The 21,525-nt window shown below is 52.2% G+C and overlaps 1 protein-coding gene across 1 annotated transcript in view; it reads right to left on the bottom strand.

Annotated features, from left to right (window-relative positions):
• Positions 1 to 258: 258 nt before the first annotated feature.
• The window catches only part of PLXNA2 (plexin A2), a 145,565-nt gene continuing 124,298 nt past the window's right edge, over positions 259 to 21,525 (bottom strand). Inside the window, exons 20-31 of the mRNA XM_086627423.1 lie at positions 20,848 to 20,990; positions 18,951 to 19,219; positions 14,499 to 14,565; positions 13,340 to 13,486; positions 12,727 to 12,886; positions 12,027 to 12,130; positions 7,082 to 7,181; positions 4,714 to 4,904; positions 3,951 to 4,120; positions 1,900 to 2,112; positions 1,236 to 1,386; positions 259 to 354 (exon numbers count right to left, since the gene is read on the bottom strand). Coding sequence (XP_086483549.1) covers positions 259 to 354; positions 1,236 to 1,386; positions 1,900 to 2,112; positions 3,951 to 4,120; positions 4,714 to 4,904; positions 7,082 to 7,181; positions 12,027 to 12,130; positions 12,727 to 12,886; positions 13,340 to 13,486; positions 14,499 to 14,565; positions 18,951 to 19,219; positions 20,848 to 20,990 — 1,811 coding nt within the window. The remainder of the gene's footprint in view (positions 355 to 1,235; positions 1,387 to 1,899; positions 2,113 to 3,950; positions 4,121 to 4,713; positions 4,905 to 7,081; positions 7,182 to 12,026; positions 12,131 to 12,726; positions 12,887 to 13,339; positions 13,487 to 14,498; positions 14,566 to 18,950; positions 19,220 to 20,847; positions 20,991 to 21,525) is intronic.

Below are 21,525 nucleotides of genomic sequence, written 5' to 3'. Positions count from 1 at the left end.
TCCATGTATGCTCGAAAAAGATGACCCATCTTGATTTGACTTTGATTGAGATGCTTTGTCTTTTTCTCTTCCTGCCTTTTCAAACCGGATCCTGCACGATTTTGAACGCAGCCAGTCCTTGGGCCAGTCTCTGCTCCCTCCAGAAGAGCCTCGGTGTTTCTGTGTGTCCAGCGCCTTTCTTGCCTGTTCTCCCTCTTAATTCCCGAGAGTCCGTGCAATCCTCTGCCCTTTGCCATCCGTGAGCACCGTGACCTTTCTTCAGCTCTCAATAGACATGGCACCAATAAGTTGCTCTACTTTGTACGCCAGACGCTGCCTACGTGCCTGTTCGTCCTGCTCCAGAGCCCCGATGAGCTGGCCCGAAAAAATAAAAAGGGAGAAAAAAAAAAGAAAAAAAAAAGAAAAAAAGGAGTCAGTGCACGCGAGGGGGTGGTAGAGGCGGGTGGGCAGCGAGATGTGAGCAACTCGAAACGTGGGGGTGTGAAACTCAAACAACAAACGGCCACGTGCCGCGCCGAGCGCTGCGCCGTTGGCTTGTCGAGCCGCTCGGCGCACGTTCCCCGCACGACACGCTCATTCCCACTCTGGAGCTTGGGACTCCACATCTTGTCTCATTTAGCCTGAAAGTGATGAGATTTTAAAGCCTGATCGGAAAATAGCTGTGGCATTGTATCACAAGTGCATACATGCAATTAAATGACAAATCCCTTCCTTTTAATGGACATAATTAGAAAATAGGTTCTTCTTACACCGAAATGAAGGGGTGGAACAGATGGCAAGAACTTGGTTGCAAGTGATGCATTCATTAAAGGAGCTCCCGCTGCCAGGGATTCTTCGCAAACAGGAGTCTGCGTCACCGCAACGTGGGATTTGTACCACGCCGTTCCCAAAAGACAGTGGATGTTTCTGGGGAGCTTCACTGGGTCAGGACGATTTTCCACTGCATGGAGGAGTGGGCAGCGCTGGGCACACGCCAAGGCAGAGGAATCCAGTTGCTCCCACAATATTTTAGCTCTCCTTCCTCCTGGGAACTACACTACTGGCACAGCCAGGACCTGAACCGATTTGTGTGTGAACAGAACGGAGTGGGGCAGGAGCAGAGCGAGCTACGGCGGTGCTGCACTGAGGAGGAGGGAGGAGGAAGGAGCTCTGGGTGGCAGCAAGGGTGGCTCCTCTCCCATTCCGTGCGTGCCGTGCGGTGGCATCGCCTCTCTGCCCGCCCCGGGGACACCCACCTCTTCGCTGTACTTGCTGACGTAGGAGTAGATCTCGTTGAGCGCGCTCAGCATGTTGAACTCGGCGGAGTGCAGGCGCGACTGCTCGGCGAGGTAGGCGTTCATGTCCTGGTCGCTGATGGCCGGGAGCTTGGCAATGTCCGCGTAATACCTGCCAGGAGAAACACGAAGGCTCAAAACGCCCCTCTTGGCGTTTGAACTGAGCTCTGCAGGGAAAAGGACGTCGTTCTGCTCCGTGCTTATGTCTAGCAGAACGGGATCCTGCTCTGTGACAAGCTGAACATAAGGCTGGCGAGGCTCAGCAGCCACCGAGAGCCACTGCACCACATCATCGGCCACCAAGAGCCACTGCGCTGTGTCATCAGCCACCGAGAGCCACCACGCAGTGTCATTGGCCACCGAGAGCCACTGCGCTGCATCATTGGCCACCGAGTGCCACCGCGCTGCATCGTTGGCCACCAGGAGCCACCACGCAGTGCCATCGGCCACCAAGAGCCACCGTGCTGCATCATCGGCCACCAAGTGCCACTGTGCTGCATCATCGGCCACCGGGAGCCACCATGCTGCGTCATCAGCCACCAAGAGCCACCGTGTTGTGTCATTGGCCACCGAGAGCCACCACGCTGCATCGTCAGCCACCAAGAGCCACCGCCCTGCCACTCACCTCTCCACCCAGCTCTTGTAGCTGGGGATGTCCTTGGCGTACAGCAGCTTGTTGGAGGGGGAATCCTTGCCCAGGCGGTGCTCCGAGGTGGAGCAGGAATCCATGAAGGTCTGAGCCACGACGGAGAGGCAGGCGTCCGTGATGCTGCCTTTGTGGATATCAAACACGAACTGGGGGTTTTTGATGACATTCACCCAGAATCGGAGAGGGAGGCTGCAGGGAAATCAAGAAACAAAATTAAATGCCAAGACAAAGGCCAGGGAAGGGCACTGCCACGGTTTGCGTTCCCCAGCAGAACACCAACGGTGGGAAGCAGTGACAGTCGGAGCAGTAGCTGGGCCACCAAACACCAGTTAGCCCAGTCCCACCCGGAGTGCTTGTGACGGGTCCCGCTATGGCTGGGCTGAACGCTGCCACCCTGGGCACCCCGGGAGCCGCTCCGGGATCCGATCCTGCACGGAAAGGCAGAGGAGGCGAGAGCCAGGCGGGCGGCAGGCGCCGAGGGCAGGCTGGCTGTGCCACCGGCAGCGTCCGGCGGTACCGGGCGCACGGCTCGGCTCGGAGCCCGTTAAGCCGAGTTCGTTAGAGCGGGAGCGTGCGGCGCGGGGCCGAGGCCGGGGCAGCAGTGCCACCGCCCCCGCGCTCATCCGCCGCTGCCCGGCCGCTGCGCGGTCCATCATGCGCCAGCGGTGCAGCAGGCATCAGAGCCTTTGTCCCCAAATCCCGAGGCCTTTGCAATCAAAGGGGAATTATTATTCCTTTTTTCTTCGGCTGTATAGCAGGATCAAAAAACCAGCTGCTGCTTTCTATTACCTTTCAAGTCCCAGCTCTCTCCAGCTAGCTGCACCGAGCGCTCCAGCCTTAACTCTTGCTGCACTGCGGGCGAGCAGCTCCGCCGCATCCCGGCAGCGCCAGCTCCTGCCTCCCCGTCACCCCGGCTCGCTCTTCCAAGCCCCCGTTTGCTTTGACCCGCTCCAGTGGCATAAACCATCTCCCATCTCCCCACCAAAATTCCCTTTCTGGGAATGCCGCAGCCGACCAAAGTGCTCAGCAGAGCTGTTAGCTCAGAGACCAAATTTTGGCCCTTCTCCCGAGCCCCCGTGTCCCGGGGCAGAAGGAAGGACCAGGACTGGGGCTCCGCGTGGTCCAATGGCTCTGGCAGAGCAATGTTTGCTTGTCAGTGCTTTCTTTTTTATCCCTTTAAGAAGTCTCATCTTTTTTTTTGTGATTTAAGAGTTTTTATCCTAATAACTCCTTCTTCTAAGGCTTTCAATAAATTGTTTTTAGCTTCCCACAGCCTTAGCGGGGAACCCAGCTTTTGCAGCCGTGATGATTAGAGGTCTTTTAAACCACGAGGGACTCGAGGGAAAACACAAAGTCTTCAGGGAGAAACCATTTGTTGTGCTTTTTTTTGCTTCCTCGCAGAGGTAAATTTCTAACCCACGGAGCTTTTAATCCTAAAATAACGGCAGAGGCAGAGACATGAGAGCTCCCATTGTTCGGAGAAGGCTGAACCCCGCTGCAGTCCGTGTCGGCCGCACGCGGGGCTGGCTCCTTCCCTGCTTCCCACCCCATCTTGCTGCCCAGCTGCTCCAGCTGCTGCCCAGAGCTCTGGGGAAGGTGCAGCCGCTCGCTGAGCTCTCCCACCCCAGCCTGTGCCCTCATTCGTGCGGTGGCACCGCTGCAGGGCTGCACGGGCAGGGATCCCACTTTCCCCGAGCAGACGGGCTCTGCAAACCTACTGTTTCCAAAGTCCAGGTGTGTGGATCTACAGTCCGGGGTCAGTGCCCAGCTCCCAGGGCTCAGAGACAGCTGGGCTCGTGGTTTAACACAGCACCAGGGCTTCAGCTCCCATGTGCACAAACGAGGATCAAACCCCACTGCCACACGGGCGCCGGGGCAGCACGAGCACGGCTTCGTGGTACAGCTCATGGGACTTGGCTGTTCCCAGCCTTCCCAAAGCCATTCCCCGTCTCTGCTTTTCCCCAGGACACAGATAATTGCTCAGCAGCCAGGTCTGCCCCTCTTCCAGCCCCCTCCTCGGTTCTTACCAATTGCTCTTCCACGTGTGCCTCACATCCGTGTCGTGGATGCCGTGCTTATCCGCCTGCTCATCCAAGAAATCGAACATGTACTTGATGGCGAGCGGGAGCGCGCTGCCGCGGTGCACGGTGCTGAACAGCGTCTCAAACAAGTCGTCCACAAATTTCTGCAGCGTGCCCTGATGGGAGCAGCAAGTGAGAAGGTGAAGGGAGGGACGGGCGCACGCCTGGGTTGGCAGCGGTGACAAGAGGGGCACCAGATGGTGCTGCCAGCTCCGTCAGCCCCACAAAATTCCACCATGGACCCCACAGCAATAAGTACGGTCGGGGTCTTTGCAAACGGAGGAGGCCAGGGGGATGCTCCAGCCTGCAGCTACTCACGGCTGCACCTATTCTTTAGTTCTAACCTGAAACAATTTTTTCCAGTTTCAGAACCAAATCTGCGTTATCTACAGTGATGAACACATGGTGAAAGGCAGGAAAACTCTCGCTGGCCAAGGAAACCGGTTGAATATTTACAAGTGCCGCTGCTTCTCTCCAACTCTTCGTGTTTTTATGCCATGCTGGAAAATTAAGTCTTGCAGCAAACACCTTGTGTTTCTGTTGCTGCTCCAGGAGCCACCCAACTCCGGGGGGCCAGGGAAGTCTGGCAGGGACAGTCCCCCCACCCCTGGGAGCTGAGCATCATGAGGGGCTGCACAGGACACCCGCAAGTGCATCTGGATAGACCTCCCTGTGTATTTCCCATGGGAATTTCATGCATGGCAGTTACCTTTGTAGCTAATAGCCTGGTCAAGTAGATCTCAGACACCATCTTGCTGCCCCGGTCTCCTTCCTTCTGGTCTCCATGGTCGTGGTTTTTGACCAAGTGCCAGACCTTGACCCCGCTCTCCAGGTCGGGGGTGATCATGGGGGCCCGGGAGCGGAGGCTGTCGGGGCTGCCGGTGTAGCGGAAGGTGGAGTCTGAACGATGAGAAGAGAAATTGGTCATGCTCAAAGTAACCCCCTTTTTTTTCACTTCCCTGTGTCTTCTCAGTGATGCCACTGGGCTTGCTAATGCCAAAATCACCTGCACTGGCTATTTTTTTACAGGGTAAGGAAATGTAATACCACCAACAAAATTCAGTGTGTGCCAAAGGCATGTGTTGGTCTTCACTGAATAGCATCCCTCAGACTCGAGCCTTCCTGTTTTCACACTCAGACATGGGACTTCTCTGCTCCATTCGCATCCTTTACATGTGGAACTCAATAACACACGTCTGTGCAAGACTCCTCCGTGAGTTACAGCTCCTGCACGTTAACCCTGGGCACCAACTCCTGCAGCACCGAGTCCCCATATCAGTATTTTGTAAATAATTACAAGCTGCCTGGCACGAGCAGCGCACAGGGCAGAAGACACTGGTGGTGTTTTTCTTCCAGCTTTCATCAGTGCAGCGAGGGCTCAAGCTGAGCACCCACTGCGGAGCCTGAGGCCAGTCCTGCATCCCAGCCGTGCCACCCTCCTCCCTGGCAGGGAAAGGGGAGCAGGGAAAGGTTTTTCCCTTAATTGCTCGGAAACCATGGAGGGATGTCAGATATATTTAACTTCCCAAAGAAAGTGGCTCCCTGGATCCCATCCATGGCGCCTTCAAGCCACGACACGGGGCCGAGCAGCACGACCGTGCGTTGTTGGGTTTTTTCCTCTCACTAAAATTTCTTTGTTCTCTGGGAATCACGTGCGTTTTCTCCAGTTCAGCCTCCAACTCACTGCTCGTCCTCCTCACCGAGAGTAAGGGGATCCATCATAAATCAGCCGAGGGAAATACGCGAGTCATTACCAAACTAGCTAGATTTTCATCCCTGATTAAGGCTTAGATAAATGAGTACTCCAACTGATATAATTAAGGAGACAGAGAGGGGGACAGCAAGGGAAGCATCTAGTAATTCTATTTTTAAGCATAGCTCTGTACTGATATATAATGGGGGAAGTAAATAAGTATCTCATTTGAATTCCATCTGCACAATTAGAAGTATTAATCTTCACAGGAGCAATGGTAGTTCATACTGGTACTTTGCAAAAGCTTTTCCATCCAACGTAGCTCGGTGAGCACCGAGGGCTCTGGTTGTGGGACCCAGCCCTGGGTTTTCCATCACCGGCAGCGCGGGAAGCGCCGGGCACTCGGAGGGACTGCATGGCACGGGGAGAAACACCTTTTCTCCTGCCTTTTGCCTAAAGCCTCTCCTGTGGATGGCTGCGCAGAGCCCTTGCTCGAGAAAAAAAAACACATTATTTTGGGAGCTATAAACAAGAGAAGGGTTTGTCGGGAGACCTCTCGTTTGTAAAACACTCTGTAAAATGAAAGATAATGAAAGAACAGTGCACTAGAGATTTTGCCACTGCTGCCTTTTATGGAAGAATATTATTACTATTATTGTGGATTTAGTGCTGTAAATGCACACCTGGCACCTCGCAGACTCATTTACTCAGGCTGCAGCATCCTCAGGGACCCTCGGGAAGTGCCAAGCCCTGCTATTATGCAAATAACGAATTCCCAGGTGCACATCCGAGCACACCGAGTTAAGATTGCTGTTACCCGGTTTTGACCCATTAGCCAAGAATTCAGGATCCTCCACTTAGAGAAGAAACAGCTGAAGGAATGAGGCTTTTCTCCTGCGCAGCCCTGCTCACACGCAAGGGACACAAAGCCCTGCGGGTGCTCTGCAGCACCCATCCCCTCTGAGCCAAAAGCCTTTCCCTGGGCTTTTCCAAGACTCACATCTCCAAAGGCTGCTCGTGTGCTCGGCATTTCCTTTTCCTTCCTCTCACCTTCGCTGGTCTTTTTGCCATTCTGCTCGTAGATGGAAAAGCCTTTACAAAAACCCAGCAGCCAAGGATGTTTTTCCGTTTGGCACACGAACGTCCTTTCGTTTTGGCTGACGTGGTGTGATTCCTTGGGGGAAGCTTCTGCTTTCTCCCCACCTAATTCCCTTAAGTTTTCCCCTCCTGCAACGAATGCAGCTTCGCTACCAGCCCCATCAAGGCACGTTCTCAAGCAAGGCTGTGAGCTCCAGGCTGGCTCCGAACCGCGCGGCGCAGCCGGAGCGATGCCCCGTCGCTGCCCCTGAGCCATCGTTTCCCGGCCCTTAACTCTGCTCCTTACCGTATCTACTAATAGACGTCCGGGATATACTGGCAGAGGCAGGAATATTGTAGGAGGAGGTCTGTTTGGGAACGAGAGCCACAACCGAGCGGTCCGATACCTGGGGAGGCAAAGGAAGAGAAGAGTGAGACCCACCGCCCGCACCGCGATCCCCGGCTGCTCGCCCAGCAGGTGCCCGGGGCGCAGGCTGGGCAGGGGGCTGTGGGCATGGCATGGGCACGATGTGGGGTTCCTGAGGGGCTCTTGAGGGCGCAGGCAGCGATCCCGCCGGCCGGTCCCCCGGCAGACGCGCTCCTGGTCCAGCTGAGCTCTGCGCTGCATCAGCAGCAGCTCCACGGCAACGGACCGAAGGATAAATCAAAAGACGAATTGAAGATGTTTTTGGTCGTTCTGATTTAAGATTACGTTTTATCCAATAAAAATGAGAATCTCAAGAATTGTTGTGATCCAATTAAAGTAACAATGCGGAGGGAATAAAGCAGCTATAATAACGTTATGGACCATAAAACATTCCTATTAAACCATTTTTTATTTTAGCGATTTTTACGAACTTTAAAAGTTTGATTTACAGCTGAGCCAGTCATAAAGCCATCTCTCAGGGCATTAAATTGTTGGTCCCTCTGCTGCACCAGAGAAGGAATTAAATGCTGGGAAGTCAAACTATAAATGAACATTAGTGCTAACAAGATTTTGTTATAGCAGATTTTAGTAGCCATGTTTAATTTTATCCTCCCTATAAATTTAGTAGTCACTGGAAGTTTTTTAACTTATTTCCCTTAATTAAGAATCTGCAGGTTTCCAGGGAACGGGCCTGAGTGCCTTTTAATTTTGAACTGGTGGCCCGTGGTGCAGCACGGCCTTGGAGCAGGGAGTGGAGTGACCGCATATCGTGGGCTGACGGACCCGCCAGGACTCCGCCAACAAATCATTTAGAGGGGCTGTACAAAAGAAATTTCATCTTCACGCTGGAGAAATTGCTTTTGGGGCTAAAAGTCCTCCATTATTTGCCAGGAGTTCTGCAAGGGACTCGGGGAAGCTCCAGGGCAGCAGCTGGATTTTGCTCCCGCAGCATCTCCCCGTGCTGTCGGCAGAAGGGGTGTTTGTACAAAGGGTGCACACAGCCACCAGTCGCTGCCTCCGACACTTTGGGTTCCATTCAGACGAAAGGTTTCGTGTAAATGCTTGTTATTATTATTCCTAGTGATAGTGGAAATAATAGTCACTTGTGTTTCAGAGTGCAAAAGTGAGATATTTCTGAGCAAAACACTTCCAACACCTCTGTTATTTCCTCTTCTGCTCCTGCCTCACTTCATCCAATTTATTAAGTCCATAGAAGAAACAATCAGCGGTGATATTATTTTCTTAGGCTGTTGTTAGCTGCCACTTGACTTCAATCTCACCAGGGAGAAACCTGAGTGCATCGGGGTGGGAGCAGGACCCCAGCCCAGGGTGCTCCCGCAGAGGCAGCAGCTCCCTGGCCACCGTGCTGGGATCCATTTCCACCAGGGCTGTGGTTAACTGGGAGAGAGACATTAAAAATTCCACACACAGAGAGCACTCTCACTCTCTAAATTTTGGGTCGAATGGCTCTTGTCAGCTAAAAAACACCAGCGTGCAAATTAGCATCAGATGTAACGCGCGTTTGCTTCCCATCTCGCTCCGCTGTTGCCACACTCCTGTAAAACCCCAGAGACGCCTGCGAAGCTGCCTGGCTGTTTTACAACTTTATAAATATTCTGATTCTTCCACGAGCTGGAAACGTGCTGCACAAAACACCTTAAAGAAAAGAAAAATGAAACCCGGAGCAGGGGGAGCAGCAGTGCAGAAGCCCAGACAATAACACCGCGTTTGCAGGGAGGATGCAGGGAGGATGCTGGCTCCACGGCCACGCCACCCTCGGCTCCTAAGTCTCATTTTCCACACAAATCTTCCCTCTCTGCTTCTAATTTTTCATTTAAAATAGTTTTCTAGCCTCTCGGCTTCTCCAGCCTCACAGGGGCTGACAGGTATTCATGCTCTGCTGCCTCTGAGTTAACCCTGCATGAGCCACTGTAAATCATTTGATATTAAATCCAGTGTTTCATTTTTCTTCAGTAAAACCATGCAGGGCGAGACTCTCCCATGGAGTTTAATAGGCATGAAACCAAAAGGATACTCCACAAATGTAATACAATTCCTTACAACATAGTTTAAAAGCTCCAGAGAATTTAACAAAGAATTACACCTATTTAACCTATACATCTATTTTTAAAAATGAAAAAGTAAGCAGCAGGCATACAGTTCTCTACATAATTCTATAAAGCACTTCAAAAATATTACAGAAAGATGAATATTTCTCTTTAAATCCAATTTGCCTTTTTGCATGCAAAGTCTTCCCATTAAAAACACATTTTATCAGTTGATGCAGACATATATATTGTACTTTTAATCATCCTGAACGTGTAGAAAATAAATGTAATAGTGTCAAAATCCAGCAGCCAGCTGTGGAGTTGAGAAACTCTCGGAATTAAATAAGTGCCCTCGGCAGAGCCTGCCCCGGAGCACACGGAGCAGGAGGCTGGATCGGTCCCTGGCAGGAGCTGGAGCTGCAGGGAAGGGAATGTGGAGCGAACGGACCCCAGAAACCAGGAGCAGGGACAAGGTGTGAGGCCCAGGCAGGTTCTGGTCCTCGCTCCAGCGCTCATTCCCAGGTAACAGCACCACCCCAAAACTGGGGTGATGGGATGGAGACGTGGGCTGTGCGTCTCCAAGTACGGTGCCCAAATCCGGGGATCGCTTCGCTTTCAGATCAGCGGATAAAAGTAGATGGCATCTGACCAAAAATAAAGACTAGACCGCTCCGAATAAAAGATGGAGAGAGCTTTACAGAGCTAGCTTTTAGTTTTTTTTTTTTTCTAGAAATTTAGAAATTATCTTCACTAGTCCTCTAGAAGCTGGAGAAATCCAGATTTCATTTTTATAGCTTGAACCAATTCTGTTTTATATGTCACGCTCCTGGTTGAAAAGGTGAGACAGCAGCCCTTGAAACTCAAACGATGTTATACCCACTTCTAAGCTGTGTCTTTGCCCACATATTTGTTTTATTGTGTAGTCCTGGAGCATCTATATTTTTGATACTTAATAAAAACATTTATTACTCAAAGAGAAAAAAAAAAAACCAAACAGTTGGAATACCAAAATAAAAAATCATCATAATAAAAAAATCGTTGCTTGGTTTTGGCAAAAGCCCTGCCTTGACAAGCTTTCTGTTGCAGTGCAGGGAACTTGGCATCTTTTGAAGGGCTGGAACGGCTCTGTGGGGCTGCGCAGAGCTCGGGCCGGAGCGGGGAGAGACATGTGCAGTTGCTGCCTCTTTAGATGTTTGGCAGCAAACTTCTACTTTGTTCCAGAGCAAACCTGACATTCAAATGGCAGGAAGAGCTGCAGCATCTCGAGCGCTGCGAGGATTTTGTTTATTTTAAGGGTAAACTCGCGGCTCAGGTTTTCCCAAAGGCACCAAAAGGAAAGTTCTCCCTCCCCTCGTGCCCAACACACATCAGACACACACGGATCTCGCTCACTTTGTGGCTTCCTTAAGATGACTTTTAAAGATCAAGGCATAATAAAGTCCCGCTGCTTCCCTGCGTGTTGGTTAATCCCTTGCAACTGTCAGGTAAACCAGATTTTAGAAACAATGGGATTCATCTGCCCAACTCCTACGACGTTTTACAGTAATCGGTGTTCAAATCCTTCGGGCTGCTTGGAAAAGCTGACCCTCGAGGTGCTTTTTTACATGCACTTTGCATATTTATGCCATTCTCTCTGCCTCGCTCCCTGATTATATGGCTCCTGTCAATACTGGCTGGCATTCAACGTACACAGCGTGAGTCACGCTGGTGGACTTGAGATGGTGGATAAACAGGGGAAGATGCCAGATTAAATACTAAACACTTCTGTGTAGGTAGTGATGGACAGTAGCAGGTTACAGGTCCCGATTAATGCAGTTATCCTCTGCTGCAGACAGGCTTTGAGGAAAAGCCTTTGATTCTCTTTAACCAAACCTTCCTCAGCTCCATCTTTACCTCTCTTTCCACCGCACACCGTAAGAAGCCCTTTCCAAGAGACACTCACCTGTCCCGGGCAGCCTGGGCTTGGCCACGCACATGGCAAAAGCTGAAGACGGCGACAATTTCTGAGGTCACTTCGCCCACCCTGGCTGACACACCATTGAGCATCTTCACTGTCTAGCTTCATAGCTTCGTTTCATACGACTTTAGTAGCAAAGCTCCAGTTACTTGGCTTGGAAGACTAGGTCTGGGACTTAGAAGGTTTGATGTCACTCTGTTAAGAAGTGGCAACTGGTATTCGCTATTTCTTGACCTGGCCTCATCCAGCTCCTCCCCGTAGAATGCCCTCAACTCTCCCATGTGACAGTATCTGAAGTATTTGCTCTTCTTCACTCCTTGCACGATGCTGAAGAGCCAACACGTAGGAAGATCACGAGCACCAGAGACGAGCTGCCGCGGCAGCCTGGTGCTCTGCATCAGATCGCCTGAGCGCGTGGGGTTTGCGAAGCTCCGAAGAAGGCAGAGACTCCTCTTCCTCCCTGCCGCAGTCCTGGCTGTCTCAGAGCCCCACGAGAAGACTCGAGCCCTGCAGTCTGTCCGTCCCTGGCCCCGTGGCTCCAGCAGCGGCAGCTCAGCCCCTCCTGCACTCCCTCTATCTCACCAGCACGGCTGGCGCTTTTAATTTAGCCAATTTTCACCTCTGCTAGTTTCCTTAAGATCCACGTCAAGGTTGCTTTCCCGTCTAATGCATAAGCACATTGAACCCTTCTGGTTTATCACACAAACGTGACCTCCCTGTCTGTCTTGGTAGACGAGATACTTGGGAATTAAATTCCTGCCCTTCCTTCCTCCGTTCCTGGCAGCTCTCTGGGAGCTGTCTGCTGGGGCAGCTTTCTTACCTGATAGTGCACCAAGGTGTTCAAGCGCTTCCAGTCTCCTTCAATCTTGGTGGTGATGTCTTCATCCTGCAGCACCACCCGTGCGATCCGGCCCTGCCGCCACTCTGCGGGAGAGGCAAGAACCAGGCGGATGCGACGGTCAGAGGGAAAAGGCACTAACTGGCTCTGTCCACTTCTGGCCCAGGTAACCAGTGGACAGACGAGCCTGTAGAAAAGCCCACCTCCCAGGGAAGAGGCACCCAGAGGATGCTAAATTCTGCTCTTAAAGCTTACAACCGCAAGGAAGGTCCCACTGAAAGCTTTGGTGCAGCAAAGTGCAGCGGTTCAGTTCCTAGGCAGGGGGTTCTGCAGTGTTTGGCTAAACCAAGGTGCAGGACCTTCCCAGTCCCTCTGCCCCTACTTCCTCCAGGCTCTAGTAAGAAAAGAAGAAGAATTCTCTCTTCTTCTGGGGAGAAGCTTTGCTCAGCAGAGTGATGGAAGCTTCAGGAATCATTTGCTCCATGATCAAGAGACAATTATCTGATCCCACAGAGTCCGAAGCCCACCCAGCAGGACCAGTGCCCACACTTTCTAGGGGCAGAAATGTGTATGTTGCTGTGCAGCCTAAGCTCTGGTTTTCAAGCTCTGCAAACCCACTGGGAATCACTGATAACACCATCCTCTCTGATCTTCCCCTTCCTATGAGGCTGGAGGCTCTTACCCAAGTCCATGTCAACAGCTCTTGGTCTTTGAGAATATGGGACGTTCTTGTACACTGCATCAAGGATTTTCTCTTTGACTTGAGTGATGGTATCACAGTTCAGCACCTTCACAGGGATCTCTGGGCTGTTCTCATTATCTGGGTTCACACAGTTTAGGATCTGGAAGGGAAGGAGAACCACACCATGCTCTAAAGGGCTTCAGACAAGCATCCAGGAGAACTGTAAGCACAGCTGTCACAACAACTGTTCTCATAAAAAAAAAAAACACTACATCCCTATTTGCATCATTGCTGTTGCATCTAGTACATCTTTGTGACGACTGTTGAGATAGGAGTCCTGGATGTCCGTTTTCATTTTCTAGAGGGAGGGCACAGGGAGATAAAACGTTCCCCTCAAACCTGCCTTTCGAAACCTTAGCTCAGGCTATTGGCACCTGCAAATCAGGGACACCCCTGACTTGGGCACGGGTGTAGCTGCACGAGGCTCCATTGAACTGGCAACACTCACGCTTCATGGTAGCATCCTAATCACTGGCCTCAGGGTCAGAACAGCTCATGTCCAAGTGGGGAGGACAAAAGCAATCCAACAGCAGCTTCCACAGTGATCACTCACCAGGGTCTTGTACTCAATTTGCTGCCGGATCAGCTTGTCCTCACTGAGGGAGTAACGGGCTTCTCCCGTGATGGCATCAATAGGACCTTTCTCCATCTGTTGCTTGATGGCACAGTAGAGCATGAAGAGCGGCTCTCCAGCACATTCCTACACAACGAGACAGACAGCAAAACTAACACAGAGGTGAAGGTGCATCTCCTCCAGGGCCACTGCCCTGCAGACAGGTTCTGCACATGGTTCATTTCAGCAGAGACATAGTCCCATGGATTTCATCTTTAGCACATGTGCAATCCAGGCTCAGCCCCCAGCAGCTCCTGGAAAGGACAGCCAAAACCATCAGCTCCATTGCTTGATGAGCATGTTGTCTTTGGCTTGGTAAATCTCTACTGAATCTGTATGGCTGTAAAAAAGGAATGTTGAGATCTTGATTTCATTGTTCACTCCTATGAAGCAAATTCTGTGGGGCTTCCAAAACCACAAATAAAGTTAAAAAATATGGAAGCCCAGGCACAGAGGTGTAAGTGCGAATTGCCCCTAAGTACTAAAGAGGTGCAAGCGCTCAAGAGGGGGACAGTTTGGAGTGCTCTGAAGTCTACAGATAAATGAAATAAGGTGAAACCAAAGCCAGAGAAAGTTAAACTGAAGAGTGGAAAACCCCTCAAGGAGAACCTCTGAACAGTGCTCCAGGGAAGCCACAGAAACTCCATTACATGTGAATTCCAGCAGGTGACCTGAGCGTTGAACAGGGCTGAGCATGGAGGCCATGACGGCTGGGCTCCGACCATGTAACAGCAGAACCAGCTGTAGGCACCTCCGGGCAAATTTCCACCTCCCCTGCCCTGGTACTATGTCACTGGACTTGGAGTCTGACTGAAGAGTTTTGAGCCCGGATTCACCCAGGGATGGCTGATGGGATCCACAGTGGGGATGGCTGGTGGGATCCACCCCAAGGATGGCTGATGGGATCCATCCTGGGGATGGCTGGTGGGATCCACCCCAAGGACGGCTGGTGGGATCAATCCTGGGGATGGCTTGTGGGATCTAACCCAGAGATGGCTGGTGGGATTCACCTGGAGATAGTTGGTGGGATCCAGCCCAGGGATGGCTGGTGGGTGAGGCAGCAAAGCAGCAGCAAGGTCTCAGCTCCATCCCTCCTTACCTTGAGGAACTTGTGGAGAAGGAAGGCGAACCAGTTAGTCAACATCTTCTCAGCCACCGACTCGGTCCTAGGGAAGCCAGGAGGACAAGCACATTACGTACAAAACCAAACCACGCATCAGAGGCCACCAATGTCCCCGAGTGGCACCACCCTGGCCCAGCTCCTGCGATGCTGAACCAGGGCCGCAGCTCCAGAGCAGGCAGCAGGATGAGGCCAGCGCTGTGCCCTCTCCCAGCACGGAGCTGCCAGCAGCTTGCCCAGCCGCCCGCCCATCACAGCCCTGCCGGGGCTGGTGACAGGGAGCCTGGTGACACTCGCTCCTCGCACGTGGTGCAAATTACAGCCTGGCTCCGTAAATCACTGGGGTTTGACGCGGTCGCCGGCAATCAGGGACAGCAGAGTGACAACGGCAGGGAAACTGCTGCTTTCTCCCAGTCCCACCCAGCGTCCTCCCCCCACATCGTACCCAAGATTATCCCTAATTTAAATACAATGACCCCTAATGATAGCTTTTAATGTGGGCTCTGCAGGACCCAGAGACCTTCCTTAAAGCATCACAATCCCTGTTCCCGGGACGGGGTGGCTGTGCCAGTGGCAGGGTGTCTCAGCCCACACCGGAGCCCCAGCCACGCAGCCCAGGCTGGGGGTGCTGCCAGCCCACCCGCGGGGACCCCGGGCAGTCCAGCTCCGCACCACGGCTTTGCCATTGCTACCAGCCTTCCCCTCATGCGATACCAGGTCCAAATTCCAGCAAGCTAAGAGGGATGGATCCAACACCTTTCCCATGGGGACCATGCCTCCCTGCACCTTTGCTGTGAGCCTGCAGCAAGGCAGCAGCCCCACTGCATCTGGGCACCTCCGGCACCTTCATGCCCTTGGCTGGCAGCTCTGCTCCCGGTGCCATTCCTGCCTTTTCGACCACCGTGCCACCTACCTGGCTCAGGAGATGCCCAGCAGGCATGGCAACGCACCGAGCCTCTGCCCTGACCCGGAGTGAGCCACCATCCCACTCCGTATCCCTTTTCCCCATTCTCCCCCAGTTGCTCCGCTGCCTTGAATGACGGGCTGCCCCTTGGGATGTATTTATACAGCATCCCACCGTGTTTGAAAACTCTGGCATTTGATGAAAAACACACACTATGGAAGCAACAGGGTTTGATCACAGAGTCAAGCAGATCAAGTACAAACGGGAGCCACAGATTTCAGCAAACAAAACCTGACACCCGCCTGCAAACGGACCCGGGGTCACGTTATCTATCAGCTCTTGGGATCGGACCATCTGCCAGGAATTTGTGAAAATGTCTGCAGATCCCCGAAGAATTTAAGCCCGAATTGATTAACTGCCTAAAAATTCATCCTACAAATTGACACACGCATTGTTCTCCTGTTTAAAATACTTCAGTCACCCAATTAAGGAGGAGAAGCACCAGCACAGCGCTGCGCCAGTGAGCCATGGAAAACGGAGAGCCAGTGATACAAACTAAAGAATAGGTGAAAAATGCAGAAAAATGATACGTTTAGGACTTCAGGACTGAATATTAATGTAATAAACTACTTTGTTAATAGAGTATTAAATTAAGAATTGGCAAGCCTCCTGATACCAGTGGCATAATGCTGCGTCCCATCTCTTGCCTGCTCATGGATTGACACCGACACTGTCACCCTGGTCTGGGACTATAAAAATAACTGAAATACGGAGCGATGGAGAAGTTGGGGCATATGTGTGGGAGAAGGGTATTGGAGACTCCCGTGCTTAGCTGTTCTCCTGTACTTCTGATAAAGAAATACAAGAGAACAGCTTGTTCTCTTGTATTGAAATCAGTATATTTCAATATTTCTTTATCAGAAATACAAGATCAGCTGAATGGAGCAGCGAAAAGGAACACTTTGGAGCAGCTCTATCAAATCCCATTTCTCCTTACCTTCAAGCACTGAATCTCACTCTCATTTGGACACAGACTGACGCCGTGAGATATCTGCAGTGCATCAGTCCCCGGGATGGCCAACAACTACATCAACCATCACTGTCCTACACTGGCTGATGCTCAGAACCTTCATCACGGCCGGGTGCAGCTGCAGGAGCACCGTAGGCTCCTTACAAACAAGTCTGCTATATATATTTCCCTGGTCTCCTCTGCCACAGCAAGGATTTTTTGCAAAGAGGCCGGAGCTGGATGGCTGGATAAGCCACCCTTCAGCTCTGGCTGCCCTCTCCTCCTCCCTGCTCTGCGGTGAGGGGTCTGCGAGCTGCCGCGGGGCTTTGCGCTGCCCCTCGCCAGGCTCCGCTCTGAACGCCGGAGCTGGGATGGCATCCGAAACGCCGCTATAGATAAATAAGCTCCTGAAGATTAACCCAGCAGGGGAGAATCCCCAGACTTGGAGAAACCTCTTCTCATATTGACCACACACCAAGGGCCAAGCAGGACCCAGAGCTGATTTTCCAAAGGAGGCTGACACCAGCAGCCAGCGCCTTCACTGCTCCTCCGACTTTCTGAGGCACCCGGAATAAAACAAAACTAAACAAAAGGAGCTGAGAGAACCCAAAAAATAAATATGCATTTTATTAATTTCCCTGCTCTATCTAGGTCTCCGAACTGCTGCGTGCTGCTCTCTGTGCCAGGAACCGGAGCAGCTATTTGATTTAATGTCAACTTTTTTGCTGTCTCCCGTGAGGGGTAATCGTGGAAGAAAAAGAGAGGGGGAAATGAGGAATAAAGAGAGAAAGAACTGAGTGTCAATTATCAACTGCTGCCACCAGAGAGCTCAGAAAATAAAAAAAAAAGGCATCTCACTTTGTGGTTGATCGCTCCTTATTAAGTCAGAGCAAGACATTCCAGCCCGGGCTGCTTTGTGCACCAACCCCCGGGAGCCCGCGGGCACAGGGCTGGGACAGGCTCCAGCCATGGGTTGAGTGGGGCTGCAGCAACAGGACAAGGGGTGATGGTTTTAGACTAAAAGAGGGGAGATTCAGACCAGAAACAAGGAAGAAATTTTTTACGATGAGGATGGTGAAACGCTGGAGCAGGTTGCCCACAGAGGTGGTGGATGCTCCATCCCTGGGAACATCCAAGGTCAGGTTTCCTGGGAAATGGCTAAATCCTGGTGCAGGACAGCCAGCCTTGGCACTGACAGCACTGCCCCCAGCCCTGTCTCTTTGCTGGGTGCTGTGGGGAGGAGCGGGCACGGCTCCCATCACCAGCTGTGTATTCTTTGGAGCACCATGAAAAGTCATTATTGACGGCTGAGGCAGAAGACGCCTTCCCAGCGACTCGTCAAACCACGGGGGAAATTAAGACGGCTTCCTTTCCCGAGATGAGTTATTGCCTCTGCAAACACAGCCAGACTTAAAGCAATTTCCTGTCAAGTATATTCATTGTGGCTGGAGGAATCCCTGAAATTTTCCTAGAGCTGTGAAATCCTCCCCTCTCCTTCATCCACCCGCTCCAGCGAGATGCTGGCGGAGCCGCAGGCGCAGCCGACGGGGCGGCCGCGTTCCTGCCACCGGCTGACTTCAGGCTTTGCAGCACAGCAGGACCCACAGGGACACGGACGGAGGTGGCTCATGACACAGAGCACAGGGATAGCCTTTTACTCGTGGATGCTGATCCGGCCTCCGTTAACACACACTTTTCCACCTTTTTCTTTCTGCCGTTTCCCAGCACGACCTTGGGCGAGTTGCTTAATCCAGTCTCGAGCTCCTTCCCCCAGCTGTGAAACACAAACGCTGCTGCTCCAGCCAGCCAGACAGGGATGCTGTGAGGATAAAGCCCATAAGTACCTGCGAGGCAGCTCAGACACGGGAGGATGAAGGTCACACAGGTGTCCTGGCTGCAGAGGGGTCCATCAGGAGGACCAAGCCTTGCTGGGCACCTTGCCTTTCCCTGACGGCTCCAGGGACAATGCACAGCACTGCCCATCCCAGAAGTACTTTTCCTCACTCAGTCTTTAATGCTCTACTCATCATGATAAAGCCACAGCTCAAGGCAGACAAGGACCCCAAGTATTGTACAGACACGTGAGAAATCAGGCTCCTGCCCTTAAGAGCCTCAAGTCCAGTAAGACGACTGGAAGAGCTGCATCTCCACTCCTCCAGACCCTGCCGTGCTGATCCCTGCCTGGACACGCAGGGCACTGCTTGGGACTGCTGGGGCGAAGCAGGAGATCATGAGTGAGAGCAAGATGCAGCAGAGGGAATAGGTCTCTTGGATCCAGTTTAAGACCCTGTTCAGCCATCTGTAAAATCACAGAGTAGAATTAACCCCGTGTCCTGAAGACAGGTGAGGAAATGGATGGGTCATCCAGCATACCCTATGGAGAGCAGCGTTTTCCTTCCGACACCAGCACCTCGGTCCCACAGAGCCCTCGGATGCCACCAGCAGCGTGGCCGTGCCAGCCCGGGGCACCGCGCTGCCCTGCCCGTGGCCCCATCCCCTCCTTGTTCCCCTGCCTTACCTGCGGAGGAGCAGTTTGGGGTGGTTCTTGTTTTCCAGGTTCTTCTCAATGAGGTCGGAGAGCAGCTGCTTCAGCACGTCGGTGGCGTACTCCAGCTTGCCTTGCAGACCCGTCATGATGAGCGAGGCCACGTTGCCGCGGTCGCGCATGGAGAAGCTGCGCTGCAGCTCCAGCGTTCGGATGAAGGTCAGCAGGAAGACTTTGTTGTTGATCAGCTGAGCAAAGAGCTTCAAGGCCTTCTCCACGCTCTGCTGCCCATTGCCTTGGACCTGCGGTGGGTGGAGGACAACGTGCCCATCAGCCAAGGCACGGGACAAGGGACCGGAGGGCAGCCCTACACCACGGCGGGGTCACTGCCATCACTATGGGTGGGGTGAATGGTTTAACCCTCAGTACACGAGGCAGCACTCCATCCCTCAGGGTCTCAGCATCCCTGAACGTGGTCTCTGGCCAGTCCTGAACAAGGGTCACCCTCTCTGTCCTCTCCCACCACTTCACCATGGCTCGCCTTACTCATTGGTCCAAGCTGCGCACTCTGCATGCCATAAAGCTGCTGCTTTGGGGCTAACGGCCCTATAAATGACATGCAATTTTGCTTGTTCGGCACAAAAAGTGACACTCTTGTAAGTAAATTAAATACTAATTTAGACTATTGCTTTATTATGGGACAAGTGTAAAAAATTAATTGAGGCTTTCAGGCAGTTGCAGATTCAAGTAATTCATTACAAGTGGAAATGATGAACTACATTAAGCAACTCTTTACCAAACATCTTGGAGACTTATGTATTGGTTTTACTAATGTTACATAATTAAGCAACTGTGTAATTGGCAACACATTTATCACTTCTGCAATTCTGTTTTTCATGAGTAAAACAAATAAAAAGCATTCCTGTTTGTTTGCTAAAGCATCAGCTTATTTGGCAATTTAAACAGCGAATGTAAGGCGTGGGACTGGAAAACTCAGGACGTGGGAATGGGCTGGGAGAGGCTGGTTCAAAGCCTGTGTGAGTTTTACCAAGCCCACGGCAGCTGCTCCGATTTGGTGGCCCACCAGGAAAGAATCCAATTTGATGCACTAACGCTGAGTAGCGCTTGTCTGGAACAGCCATGCAGCTGTACAGAGCACAAGCAACCGAGACTTCTTCCTCTTACACCTCTGGCTGAAGATTTGGGCCACCTTGGTCTGTGTGAGGGCAACAGGACTTTCAGGATCTACTGGAACAACGCCAGTCTCTGAGGGGGAGCAGTTGTACCTCTGGGTATCCTAGATGGAGGACGGCAGCTCCGCGCTTGGTGCCAGATAACGTTTCTTGAAGCACCATCATTTCTTTTTGGCACTCACAGGTGAGGGGGGTCCACCCACAAGGTGATCTGATGGACCCCTGTACATTACCCATTTTTCTAAATCCTCACTGACAACCTGATTTATGTATTTCCACATCCTGGGGCAAAGCCAGGGCGCTGCCCTCGGCACGGCGCGTGCCATCCCACCGACATGCCTGGAAGAGCACAGGATGCTCCAGGCTGGACGCTCCCAGGCACACGGCCTTCCCCTGCCCTGGTGGGTGATCAAGGAGGACTTTAAAAGGACACCAATAACTTCTCTGGCACGCTTTGCTGCTGGCCTACAGCAATATAAAACCCAGTAAAATAAAACTAAAGAAGTCAGAAAGAGAAGAGAAGAAACTGAGAGGACTTGAGCAGTGTGCGATGGAGATAAAACACCAGCGTCTTCGTTAAAATGAACTCGGGGCTCATCCTGCTCACCCCAGCGCCTTTGATTTGATCCACACTTAAGATGTGGTGTGGATGCCATAAAGGTGCTTTGGGGTTTCAGACTGGCATTCCCAAGGGCTCAGGGAAACTGGGAACGGCGGGAGCACAGCCTGATCCTTACCTCCAGCTCCCGCAGGACAGGGTGGTCCTCGATGCCGGGGAAAAGGACCCTCATGGCATACGTCCGATAGTCGAGGTAGGGGATCCCAGAGCGATCCAGGTCGCTGGTTAGTTCATTGATGTCTGTCTGCAGCTCTGCAAAAGCTGTTCAGGCAGGATGGAACAAGACAGAGAAACAGGCGTGAGATGCAAGGGCTGCGGGCAGGGGATGTGGGCAGGGGCTGCAGGTGGGGGCTGCGGGGAGGGCTGGCCCATCAACGGCCCAGCTCAGGAAACCCATTCGGAGGAGTTTGTGCCATGTAACTGGGACAGATCCTCACCCCTGGAGACTCTGTCTCAGCAGCTGAGAGTGGGAGCACACACCGCGCAGGGAACAAAAGATGCAGGCTGATTTGTATGCAGTCCTCACCTGTGTACACACACCTAAAACACCTTTAAAGGCTGCAGATAGAAATGAGGATCTATTTTCATAACTTGGTGCCTCCTATATTTTCCTTTTGTCTTCTTCTCCTCCTCTATCAACAGTTGCCAAAATAATCAAATCTGATGCAGATCAAATCCAAGCAGAAAGAGCTTGCAGCAGGGGTCGGGAAGGAATTTATTCCGCCTCTCGGAACATCACATCGCTGCGTTACACAGCTGCATGTGTGTTCCTGTGCTCAGTAAGGTCTCTGCACCC

Source organism: Tauraco erythrolophus, chromosome 27 (genome assembly GCF_009769465.1).
Source record: "Tauraco erythrolophus isolate bTauEry1 chromosome 27, bTauEry1.pri, whole genome shotgun sequence".
NCBI classification, from domain to species: Eukaryota; Metazoa; Chordata; class Aves; order Musophagiformes; family Musophagidae; genus Tauraco; species Tauraco erythrolophus.
Note: the sequence above shows the minus strand (reverse complement) of the source record. Positions and strands in the feature narration are given on the sequence as shown.